At 45.4% G+C, this 13,585-nt stretch overlaps 1 protein-coding gene across 1 annotated transcript in view; it reads right to left on the bottom strand.

Annotated features, from left to right (window-relative positions):
- Positions 1–11,455: 11,455 nt before the first annotated feature.
- foxp3b (forkhead box P3b) overlaps positions 11,456–13,585 on the bottom strand; it is a 9,397-nt gene continuing 7,267 nt past the window's right edge. The window contains exons 10-11 of the mRNA XM_046056114.1: positions 11,917–12,038; positions 11,456–11,462 (exon numbers count right to left, since the gene is read on the bottom strand). Coding sequence (XP_045912070.1) covers positions 11,456–11,462; positions 11,917–12,038 — 129 coding nt within the window. The remainder of the gene's footprint in view (positions 11,463–11,916; positions 12,039–13,585) is intronic.

The raw sequence follows: 13,585 nt of genomic DNA on the forward strand, positions 1-13,585 counted from the left end.
GGATAACGTCTCATTATATAACATAATGTGAAGGCTTGATGTAACAAAACCTATCCAAATGCTAGTCTTTGATAGGAGGAGATCGTTAAATTCAAGCAATACATGAGAAACATGATGACGTTGGCCCGCAGCCTTTATTATTATTATTATTTTTTACTTTCATTAACTGTCCCGAGAAGAGTAAGGGTTTCTGCCGAGGTCAGTGAGCGAGCACAGGAGGAGCCACCACCAGTTTTCCTCTGCTCTTTGGACACAACTGCTGTCTTTCTCTTCGTATCACTTGTAAATGGATTTATTTTCATTTTAACAGCGTCAACGCTATCTTAATACTTAAGATTAAGATTAATACTTAAGATTAAGATAGGAAGATAGGAACTTAAGATAGGAATTTTCTGTAATACGGCCCCTGGAGAACAAAGTTCCCCAGCTGGACGTTTTGATTCATGGCTGGCATCTAACACCCCGAGGCCCCGGAAGCCCCGGCTTTTAAATGATTCAGAGGTCTAGTGTCACCCCGTCACCAAACAGCTTGTTCCCGTTTGGAGAAACAGCAGCTTTTCAGTACTTCACATCTCATTCATACTGATCCAAAGAGAACTTGGACACATCGCTTCCCAGAAGAACAATCCTATCTTAGACTCTTCCTATCTTAATACTTAAGATTAAGATTTAAGAATTTCTGTAAAACGGCCCCTGGTCCTGATGTTGTAGCTCTGCTCAGTGGGGCCCAGTGGAAATGATGGTGCTGACTGTGATGGTGTATCACCGCTGTCTTTCTGCAGACACACTCACGAGCTGAAGCTGCACCAGCTGCTGGTCCGGGTCTGTGGATGGGAACAAGTCAAGCCGGTGTCTGTGGACAAAGTGGGCGTGTTCTTCCGTTACGCCGATCCTGACAGGAACAACTCTTCCAACACTGTGAGCTCGAGTCAGAAAGTCCTGCTGGTAATGTTCATGGTTTCTGACCCAGAGTTTGGTGTTAAAGTGTTATTTACTCTCCACAGGTTGGCAGTCCAATCAGCAGAACCAACATCATCCACCCACACGTTTATGTAAGTCTGAAATGTCAGGGCAGCTGCTCATCATACAGCAGAAAACGCTTTGCTTTTACTGCCTCTAATGAGGCAAGAATATACCAAACCTTTTCAAGTGTAAGCTGGTTTCCAGCAAGAACACAGAGTATGATGCACTGAGGTGAGGTGGAGGGACCTGGATTATCACAGTTCAGCACGTTGAATCAGTGATCCTACAGGTTCTTAGAGTCGCTGTCAATGAAACATTTGTTGCATATATTTCACGTGAAATAAGTCTTTTCATTATCAATTCATCTGCAGGTTGATTATTCACATGTTTATAAAACATCAGTTTATAGAAAGAAACGTCCTCAGAAAGCTCGTTTTGTCCAGAAGCTAAAGATATGACGTTTATTATCACACAGGACAAGCAAACGCATCGTCACAGCTGAGAAGTTGGAAATAATGAAAATTTAAGAATGATTTAATTGTATTTTTATTATTTAAAAATTAATGATTTAAACGTTAATTATTCTGAGAATAATTAATTGACTAATTGTTTCAGCTCCAGATGGATTATGTGCTTTATGACAGGCAGTTAAACTGAAACATCTGTGCAGAAAACTAAAGTAAACCTGGAGGGAGGGTCCATCAGAAACAGGGCACGTCTCTGGTTCAGCATCCTCAGTGCTCCACAGCAGTTGGTGAATTTAAACTGATGCTCGCTTGTTGTTTTGGGCCCCTCAGTTCTCTGCCCTTCCTCCGGTCAGAGTGGTCTTCTCCATCACCATGGAGGGCAGCGCCAGGAAGGTCATCACCGTCCGCTCGGCCCTGATGGTGAAGAACCGTCTGGATGTTCCCATGGAGGTTCGGCTCGACAGCCCCTCGGCCCCCGACAGTAAGATGCGTTTTTTAATTACTAAATTACTAAAAACCACCAAGACGTTCTGAGGGATTTTCTAATTTTATGTTAGTGTTTCTGTTGTCCTTTCCCTGGACGACAGATTTACATCTAGCTGCTAGCTAACTCTGGTGCAATTACTTTTAATTGTGCGCCCTGCCAAAAATAAATTCAATTGTATTTTTATTTAATTCAATTAGATGTTCTCATTTGGTTCATTTATTTTATTATTTTAATATATATAAACTAAATAAATTAAGATTTTATTAAAAGTAATTAGGTTCTGTAATAATAAATTTATTTCATTTCATTCATTATTTGATCTTGATTGTTCATATATCTTCTAAGGTTTATTTAATTAAATGTTTTCTGTTTAAATTGGTTAAATATATTTTATTTGACTTGTCACTTGTTATATAATTTATCTTTTCTTTTCTTTGTTTAATTGTATTTAAATTTCCTTTCATTTAATTATTCAACAATAAATATTGTGACAAATTTATATTTGATTTGATCTTATTTAGTTTAGATTTGATGGTGTTTGCTGTCGTAGTAATGAAGCCCTGTTCTGGTGACAGAACCGGTGGTGTTGCCTCCCATCATGCCCGACCAGGCCCTGGCGGTCCCCCTCCACCTGACGTCCTGGCGGCTGCAGGCTCGGCCCAAAGGCCTGGGCCTATTCTTCTGTAAGGTTCCCATCCACTGGACCAGCGTGGAGCGGCCCGGCGAGGTCAGCAGCAGTAAGCGGGAGTGTCAGTCCGCCGACTTTGACGACAACCTCAAGCGTAACTTCAGGTACGTGCTGCCAGTCGGACAGCTCGTTCTCGTTCTTGTCTTCCTCACACCTGGTACCATCTGCCCGTCTCTCTGCACCTCGCAGGTTTTGTGTGATCATCAAAAAGGAGAACTACCCAGACCAGCAGCCCGCCAAGAGGGTTTCTGGCAGCGCGAAGCAGATCTACCGCCAGCCAGGCCACACCATCTACCTGCTGCCCACCATGGTGCTGGCCAACCTGCTGCCCTGTGACCTCAACTACTACATCAAGGGGACGTCCATCAGAGGCTCACTGAAACCGGGGAAGGAGGCGGTGCTGCATGGCGCCGACACCTCGCAGAACATGGAGCTAGGTCAGGACCGTCTCTCCCCTGCTGCTGCTCGTTCCCCCTACATATTCTCTGTTCTCATGCTGTGTGTTCTGCAGGAGTCCTGCTGGAGAACTTCCCCGTGTGCAAAGAGCTGCTGATCCCCCCGGGGACCCAGAACTACGTGGTACGCATGAGGCTGTACGACACCAACAAGCAGCTCCTGTGCCTCACCATCCGCATCATCCTGCGTGCGCAGGGGGCACTGAAGATCCTGATCTCTGCCCCCTACTGGCTCATCAACAAGACCGGTAATGTTTCACACTGAAATGAAACTTGTACTGAGCTGATTCCTTTGTTACATCAGTATATATTAGTTTATTTATTGTATTAACTCATGTTCTTCCACTAATTTAATTTAATTCACTGTCATCATAATGGTGCGCGTCAGATGTGCTGCTTTACCGGCCTGTTCAGTTAAATGGTTCTGCAGGTGTCCCGACAGTCTCTGCTTAAAGAACGAGCTCCTTGTTATCATTCTCTAATGTTCCTCCTCAGGTCTGCCGTTGATTTTCCGTCAGGACAACGCCAAAGCCGACGCAGCGGGCCAGTTTGAGGAGCACGAGTTGGCCCGAAGCCTCAGTCCGTTACTGTTCTGCTACACTGACAAAGAGCAACCAGCCATGTGAGTGTGTCAGAGCCCAGACCGCTCTGTGTTGCTGAGGACCGGGTTAGCAGTGTTCTATCCAGCCCACATCCCTCTGGCGTTTTTACTCATCTGTCTTTTCATCCCTTCGTCCCGTCTTCATTCCAGGTGTACGATGCGGATCGGGAAAGGGATCCACCCAGACGGTGTTCCAGGCTGGTGCCAGGGCTTCTCCCTGGACGGAGGGAGGGGAGTAAGGGCAGTGAAGGTCATCCAGCACGGGAACAGGCCCGGCCTCATCTACAACATAGGCAAGTCGGTATATTCACAGCCAGAAATCCCAAGCTCCTCCTGCAGAGACATGTTCAGAGAGAAGCAGATGAACGTGTTCCTGACCTCTCTGGATGATTAAAAGCCCTCAGTGTTGATGCAACCAGGCAGAAGAATTGAATTTCAGAACTCTGTTACGATTAAATCTTAAAGGAGTTTCTTGTCTTTGCCTTTGATCAGGACTCCAGTAGAACCTTTCTCATCATGTTCTCCCTTCTCTGTGCTTTGAGAGGAAGGTCTGCTTGGCCATTATTAATAATCACTTACAGCAAACAGGTTTACATTTCTTCTCCAGTGACTGACTCCTGCTAATATGTCTCTGCTCCTGCTGTGACATTATCAGTCAAACTATAAGTTGAAATTTGGCTACAAAAGAAGTTAGCAAGAGAAGGGTCAGATAGATGGTGAGATGACACGGTGAGCGTTTTGTGTAATATCAGTGAAACTGTCAGCATCATTTATCCCTGTCTGATCACCACAGGCATCAGTGTGCGGAAAGGAAAAGGGCGCTACAGGGACACTCACATAGTGACCTTCGCCCCACGCTACCTGCTGGACAACCGCTCCACACACAAGCTGGCCTTTGCTCAGAGAGAGTTTGCACGAGGAAAGGTGAGAACTGTTCTGGTAGCCTAGTGGTGAACACCGTACACAGAGAACTGTTTCACACCTCTCTGCTTTCTGCTGGCCCAGTGGGACAGTAAATGAATACAACATGTTGGAAGTCACTAATGAATTCACGTGTCCCAGGGTACAGCCAACCCCGAGGGCTACATCTCCACCCTGCCAGGCTCCAGCGTGGTCTTCCACTGGCCCCGCAACGACTACGACCAGCTGCTTTGTGTCCGTCTCATGGACACCCCCGACTGCACCTGGTCTGGAGGCTTCGAGGTCAACAAGCCCAAGTCCTTTCACATCAACATGAGGTGAGCTACACTAACACACACACACACACACACACCTACACACTGCACTGACTGGACAATATACTCTATGCTCCTCCTAACGTTTGCTTAGTGCATGTGGTGGCCACTGAAGTGTTTGACAGGTTCTAAGTGGATCTTGGTTTGAACAGGGACACTCTGGGGAACTGTTTCTTCCTGCGGACTGAGATCACCCTGAAGGGCGCTACGTACCAGATCTCCTTCACTGACACGGACCAGCTGCCTCCACCTTTCCGCATTGACAACATCTCGGAGGTCAGCCCTTGTTAAGACCTGTTACTAATACCAATCACCACATAATTACTCAATCGAATCCCTCACTGGACTCTCCAGGTCTCTCTCCACGAACTAAAAAATGTGGCCCCCCTCCCCTCTCCCTGCGCTAACGCCAGCCTCATTGAAATGAATGAGGGACCGTACTGCTGCCGCGCTGACAGAAATACAATAGAGAGACCAGATAGAATACATTGAACGGATGTTTGAATCCCTTCAGGTGCCGATTCAGGTGTGGCAGCATGGTGTGGCTGACATCCGGCTGCACACGGAGGTGAAGGCGGGCGCAGTGCTGGACTATGCCTGTGATGAACCCACGCTGCCCCCCTACCTCACGCTGACTGTGAAGGGAGCTGGATCCTCAGAGGTCACAGCAGACATGAACTTCTTCAGGGAATACAACAAGCTTTACTACGAGAACTTCATCTACATCGCTGCCACACACACCTTCTCACAGTATGGACACCACTAACCAGTAATGAATTGATCAGTCTTCTGCTTTTTTTTAAAGTCATAAAGGTAAGCAGCAGCTTTTTGTCCATGCAGGAGCGTTGAGAGGAGACCTGTGGGGAAGAAGCGTCTGGTGAGCTGTGCTGAGCTGGTTCTGGATGTGGACACCAAGACTCAAAGGGTCATCTTGAAGAAGAAGGTACCGACCCGACCCAGAATGAACAAATGTTTTGATAATTGGTTCGTTTATCTTATCAACGCGAGCATGTGTTGCTGGTAATTTCTTCACTATTTATGGCATTTGGACTGAAAAGAATGTCATGGTATAGAGACCTTGATTAGCAGCAGCCCCTGACTGAGCATGTGCAGTAACGTATGCTGTGATGGCTGTGCAGGAGCCGGGGAAGCGCTCCCAGCTGTGGAGGATGACCGGGTCAGGCATGCTATGTCACGAGGGGTCGTCTCCCCCGCAGAGCAAGCCGGCCCAGCCACGCCCGCTGGACTCCTCTCTGGTGCTGGACATTGCTGGGCTGGCGGCCGTCAGTGACAACAGGTTTGTACAGTAGTAGCTCAGCAGGTGTTTCTCTCAGGAGTCATAGACCGTAAAGTGGAAGGAAGTCTTTCGTGGAAGACGTAAGAGGTGTTTTTTTGCCTCTCTGCAGTTTTGAGCCGCTGATGCTGAGGAGGCCGGACTCTCGTCGCAGCACCACCCAGACGTGGTACTTCAGCTCAGGCATGCTGACCTGCGGCCTTCCCCGGCTGGTGGTCCAGGTGTGTGCTCCTGTGTTGATCTCCTATCCTCTGTGTTGTGGAGGTCAGAGTCCTGAGACTTTCTGTGACTTGTTCCCTTCAGGTGAAGGGTGGGGAGACAGGGTTGTACGATGGAGCAGAGGTGGTGCTGGGACCAGACTCCGGGCTGATGGAACCCGGCCCCGAGCAGCAGTTCATCAACCAGAAGATGAGACCTGGTTCTGGGGTGCTGTCGGTCCAGGTGTTGCCAGATGGACCCACACGTGTCCTGCAGGTGAGAACAAACCCAGTAGAACTCCAAAGGAATAATAATGTGAGTGACAGCGGTGATGCTGAGCAGCTCTTTGAGGTGTCCTTGTTTTGTCCTCTTTCCCTTCACCTATTTTACATTATTGCAGGTGTGTTACCTGCCTTTCAGGTAGCCAGTGGGTTCTTTTCACAGGAAAACATCTTCATAAAAGCTGATATTGATCAGTGAGGCGTCACACTGTATCAACGAGCTGCTACACAGTTTGTTTGTGTCCAGTGGATGAAATGCTCTCAGATATCCTTTTTCTTTGTCGAAGTTTCGCTCAGTACTTGACAGATGTCAGGAATCCCCTGTCTCTCAAAACAAATTACCCTAATGTCACGTGACATCAAACAGCCACGCTGCTCTATGGTGTGTTCAGACTTCTTTATCTTTGATTTGATTTGATTTATTAGACAGTAACAAAAATAAATGCATAACAAGATGCCATCACAGTGACATACATTTACATATTACATATACATCAGAGGTGTCGAGGATAACACAAGAAAGTTACAAACTTGTTTCCATTGTGGTCTTCGTTGTAGTCTGATAAAGATGGCAAGGCGAGGTACGGATGAGTAAAGGAACCCTGTACAATCAACCCTTACAAAATACAACCAAAATTAAAAACAAGCTAACAACAACAAAAAACTAACACGTCCCAATACAAATAAAATAAAATAAACACTAAAAACATCCACTACAATAATAAATATTCCTTAAGACTACATAAAATCTCGGGGATGAAACACTGCAAACAGTTTTAAAACGGTCAGAACCAGGAAATAAAAAGGATAAAACAGCTGTGCCATTAAATACTTGAGAATATCATTTTAGTTTAGAGAAACACCATGTTCAAAGCTGACTTTTATGATGTGTTTGAATATTTGAGTAAATGTTTTAGTTATAGAATAGTGGTGTCCACATTTCTTTTTACTTTCTGTCTCTGGTTGTTCTCTGTCACAGAATCCTTGTGTTCATACACATAACAGAACTTCTTTCACAATGTACAAGATCTTCAGTGCTGTGATAACATCTTCTTGGCATTTACACCGATGGGGAACATCATCGTTTCTGTTTTTCTGTTTGTCTGTAGATCAGTGACTTCAACCAGAGGAGAATGATGCGGAGCTCCCCCAGCACAGAGCAGGACAGGAGCAAAGAGGATGTGAGGAAGAGAGAGCCTGAGCAGGAGCTGGAGGTACCAGAACCTTATTTTACATGCACCATTCACGCCTTGGCAGAATTAAACCCTCAGAATTACCGCAGGACAACCCTCTCCTCTGATGCCGTCTTTGCATTCACTCTCAGGTGTTGGTGAACTTGGAGGAAGGTCTGGGTGTGTCTCTGGTCAACAAAGTTCCTGAGGAGCTCGTGTTCACCACGCTGTCCGGCATCAACATCCACTTCATCCGTACCGCTGCCAACGAGGTGCTGGAGCTGAGCATTCAGAACATCCAGGTGAGCCGTGGAAACGTTCCCGTCTATGTTCAATAACAGCGCGTCATACAGAAGCAGGTCGAGGCGCGTCACATGTTTGTAACACAGCAAAGGCAGAGAGGACGGTGAAATGACACGGCGTAGTCAGCAGACTGCAGAGATGTTTGCTGAATGTGTGAGGGGAAGGCAGGTGGGACATAAAGAGGGTCCAGTGATGCTGACTGATGTCTTCATTCAGATTAAACAAAGCTTCCTGTGAATATCCAGCCTGATCAACGCTCACCTTTCTGCTAATAATGCGCCTGTTAATCCCGTCGAGGCTGCCCTGCAGGGCATGTTCAGCGGAGGCTGTTGTGTGAAGGCTCGTGTTTTGTGGTCATCAGGTGGACAACCAGCTGCTGGGCACCACCCAGCCCGTGATGCTATGTGTGACGCCCAGCTCCAGCGACAGTGGCGTCGGCGAGACCGGCCCTGCCCTGCAGGTCAACTCGGTCAAGGTTCCCAGCAGCCTCATGCTCACCAACCTCTTTAAGGTGAGCGTCACACACCCAATCACTGCTGTCTGACATGGCGTCACCATGTGTCACAGGAACTGTCCTCAGTTTTTCACTGCAGTGATTCTGGATCACATGACTAATGATGTAACCGTGATGCGTTCACAGCACCTGATGGTGACGGCCCGGCGCTTCACTGTCATCATCGAGGAGAAGCTGCTGCTCAAGCTGCTCAGCTTCTTTGGATACGGACAGACCGAGGCTGGTGAGTTAAATGACGTTGTTAGTATTAGTGTAACACTGTGGTTGTTTCTGCTTAAAAGTAGAATACTAAATCCTGTTTGTAATGAATGCAGAGCTGGAGAAGTTGGATGAAAATATCTATGAGAAGCCCAGCGAGGACGCAGGACCTCCCAAACGTTACTACTTTGAGAACCTGAAGATCAGCATCCCCCAGGTCAAGCTGAGTGTCTTCACCTCTCCCAAGCTGCCTCCTGACCTCAAGGTAACACGACTGTTTCTTTTGCTTCATCACTTTACACTGATGCAGAGTAAGAGCAGCACGTCGCCTCCTAAAGCTGACCACAGAAACGGGGGGGTTTTAATCTCAAAGAAATGGTTTAGGCTTTCTTCTTTCTTTGGGAGTCAGATGTCCAGATGGACCTCGGCCTCACGTCTGTGTGTTCAGTACAGCCTAGCTTAGCATGAAGACTGGAAACAGGGGGAAACCGCTTGCATGGCTCTGTCCAGAGTTCGAAAACACAGCTACCAGCAGCAGTAGAGCTCTCTGGCTAACATGCTGCACACAGACAGACATGGGAAACAGCAACTTGTGGTTTCAGGGGTAGTTAGGAACTGGATGTTTTTCTTGTGCAGTGACCGCAGCTTCCTTGTCACCACTGTGGGGTTTCCAGCTTTGCTTTGGTTTCCAGCACAGGCACCAAAAGGCTGGATCTGGCAACGCGCACCATGGCTGCACACAAGTTCTGGGTGGATGGATACTGTCAAGAAATATATATATATATATATTATTATCAAGAAACATGTTGAAAGTGATCGTAAAAATGTGGACAACCATCTACTCATTATTGCAAAGATATTTTAAATGTGGTATGAAACTGACATGTGACAACACAAGCATCATACACTTACCTGTTGTACCTGTTCATCAGAGGATTGAAACAGCAGTAGTGATGCACTGATGCCACGTTGTGCTTAAAACTGAGTTTAAATCTTTGGCATAAAGTTTTGTACCTCTGTGGATCACAAACATCCTGCCACCACTCCTCGTTACCACTTGATGTCACTCTGTTCCTTCCTGTTCTGCAGGTTCTGAAAGGCACCCTGGGCTTTCCTCTGGTTCGCTTTGAGGACGCTGTCATCAACATGTACCCGTTCACCAGAGTGCACCCCTACGAGACGCAGGAGATCATCATCAACGACATCCTCAAGCACTTCAGAGAGGTACGGTCCAGCACGTGTGAAAGTATTATTTGGCCATGACAGTTTGAACGAAGATAGCTGATAATTCATTCCTGATCACTCTTTTCTTCCGCCTGAGCTGCAACATGGACAGGCCTGTCTCCCATGTGGTTTGTGTTGGATCATGACTGTGGAGAGTTTCCTGTCTGCAGGAGCTGATGAGTCAGGCGACTCAGATCCTGGGCTCTGTGGACTTCCTGGGAAACCCCATGGGCCTCCTCAACGACGTCACTGAGGGCATGTCAGAGCTCATCAAGTACGGCAACGTGGGCGGCCTCATACGCAACGTGACCCACGGCGTGTCAAACTCTGCTGCCAAGGTATTATGTGGTTAATGTTTCCACCTGCTGAATAAACATCTACCTGCACAGGCTCACTGTGGATGAAGCTGTGCAGTGTGTGTGAACGTCCTCCTGGTCTCTCTGTGACAGTTTGCAGGGACTCTGTCAGACGGGCTGGGGAAGACCATGGACAACCGGCACCAGAGTGAGCGAGAGTACATCAGGTACCACGGAGCCACCAGCGGAGAGCACCTGGTAGCAGGGATCCACGGCCTGGCTCACGGTAGGGTTATATTTATTTATATATAGTTGCATAGTTATGCACTTTTAATTTAAATGTCCAGCTATATCCACAAAAGTGCAATAACATGTGGTTTGCAAACAGTTTAAACAAATATTTTTCCCAGCAGTATTCCCTTTACACAGTAGCAATAAAATATTTCTTGTAAATCTCAACTTAAACATTAATGTAATCAAATATTAAACCAAAGCTGTTTGCCAGAACATCATAACAGGCACCTTCTGAGCCACAGATTAACAGATTTAAATCTGTTTTCAGGTATCAGCAGAAACATTTTTCTTTTATCAGGGAGCAGCAGAAACAGTCTGTGTTCAGTAGCAAGTGCATTTTAATATGTTATGTTTATGTATGGCTGCTACCTTGGCCAGGTCTCTCTTGTAAAAAAGATTTTTGATCTTAATGACACTTCCTGGTAAAATAAAGGAAAAATAAAATAAGTGTCCCTGTCACAGTGAGGTGAAGTGCTCGCCTCAGCACACGCCCGCCAGCTGCCGAAGCCGAATTGTCTTGAACTTTTTGTACGCGATGCGCAGCACAGATCATTGGGAGAGAGACTGATCCTCGCTGTTTGTGAGTTTCCAGAATCTATCACCGTTTAACTAAATAGGACATCAACAGGAGGGAATTCGCACGGCAGAGCATCCCCACAAATCTAGATGAAGCCTATGTAGCCTATAATTTGAACTTAAGTTAAATAGGCTACAGCTGTGTAGCATACAGAAGCTGTTGCCATGGTTATTATCCATAGAGCGCCTGCCGTTTACTCGCGGAGCGCTTATCTCCTGAGAAGAGCGACCCCACGGGGCCAAGCGACTATGTTGTGATTTTAAGAACGCTCCTAAGACAGACATCTTCCCCAGTACTAATCAGCATGCAGTGTGTAGCTATCCACTTCACTGTGGCATTTGATCGCTTCTCTTGCTTTTGTTTATCTATTTTACACACGATGCAGGCAGCTAGTTGGCTGAAGCCTCCCTCCACTGATTGTTTGGGAGGGTGATTTGCAGGCTGATCAACATCCCACCCCTCCTGTGACCCATGGTTTGACTGTATGTGTATTCTGAGCCAGTGAGAAACAGACTTTCAAAATAATAATAATAATAAAAACTGCGTTAACATGTGATAAAATAATTGTCGGCGTTAATTAATTAATGCGTTAACGCGATAATAACGTTAACGTGCACAGCCCTAGTTTATATGTATATATATATATATATATGTACTGTGTGTTTGTACCTGTGATACTTCTGGCCTTTCCTTCTCTGGTACTCCATCTCATCCACGGTCCACACAGCTCCCTTTCCTCCCTCCACTCGCACAAAACACTTGTGCAGGCTGAGGTTGTGCCGCACTGCATTCTGGGTAGAACAGGAAAACAGTATTGTGACAGAAGCGTATTTCTGATGGAAACTACATGTTGTAGTCACAATTACATTTTGTCTAGTCAGAACGGCAGTCAGAGATACTCGTAATACAGCTCTGACTTGTCAATACTGAGTTAGAGATATCAGCAGTGATGTCACTGAAAGTGACTCGTCACACGTCCTAAATGAAAATCATGAGTTTCAGATATCGACAATTTAATTCTGACTAGTGATAATTCCAGTTTAAGTTATCTACGCTGAGATATCTTAAACTGGAATTATGACTAGTCAATAAGCGGTTGACAATGAGTGAGTGAGTGAGTGAGTGAGTGAGTGGTATCAAGTTATAGATATATTGGGTGGCTGTGGCTCAAGGTGTAGAGCAGTCGTCCACTTAGTAGGTTGGTATTTCGATTCCCGGATCCCCCCCTAAGTATCTGTGGGCAAGATTCTGGACCCCAAATTGTGCGGTTAATGTGATGTAGTGTCAAAGCACTTTGAGTGGTTGGAAAGCCTAGAAAGGCGCTATACAAATACATACCATTAGAAATGGGTTTTGACTATTGATATCTGCCTAGTCAAAATGTAACTACAGAGATCTGCAGGTGTCCTTTAGGACGTCTGATTAATCGTTTTCATTGACATCACAGTAGATATCTATAACTCAGTATTGACGAGTCAGAGCAGAATTACAGATCTCTAACTGTCGTTTTGACTAGACATTGTTGATATCTGGAATGGTAAATCCAGATAGTCAAACGATATTAAAACTACTTGACATTTACACATGCATGGCAAAAGTAGTTTGAATCTTACTAGTCAACATGTAACTACAGATTTCTAAATTTAGAACTTTGACCTGTCTTGAATTAGAGCTTTGGCTAGTCAACATGTAATTACAGATATCCTGATTTAGAGCTTTGACTAGTCAAAACGTAAATACAGATATCTCGAGTTAGAGCTTTGACGAGTACACATGTAATTACAGATATCTTGAGTTAGAGCTTTGACTAGTCAAAATGTAATTACAGATATCTTGAGTTAGAGCTTTGACTCGTCAACATGTAATTACAGATATCTTGAGTTAGAGCTTTGACTCGTCAAAATGTAATTACAGACATCTTGAGTTAGAGCTTTGACTCGTCAAAATGTAATTACAGATATCTTGAGTTAGAGCTTTGACTCGTCAAAATGTAATTACAGATATCTTGAGTTAGAGCTTTGACTCGTCAAAATGTAATTACAGATATCTTGAGTTAGAACTTTGACTAGTCAAAATGTAATTACAGATATCTTGAGTTAGAGCTTTGACTCGTCAAAATGTAATTACAGACATCTTGAGTTAGAGCTTTGACTCATCAAAATGTAATTACAGACATCTTGAGTTAGAGCTTTGACTCGTCAAAATGTAATTACAGATATCTTGAGTTAGAGCTTTGACTCGTCAAAATGTAATTACAGATATCTTGAGTTAGAGCTTTGACTAGTCAAAATGTAATTACAGACATCTTGAGTTAGAGCTTTGACTAGTCAAAATGTAA

This window comes from Micropterus dolomieu, linkage group LG08 (assembly GCF_021292245.1).
Source record: "Micropterus dolomieu isolate WLL.071019.BEF.003 ecotype Adirondacks linkage group LG08, ASM2129224v1, whole genome shotgun sequence".
Taxonomy (NCBI): Eukaryota; Metazoa; Chordata; class Actinopteri; order Centrarchiformes; family Centrarchidae; genus Micropterus; species Micropterus dolomieu.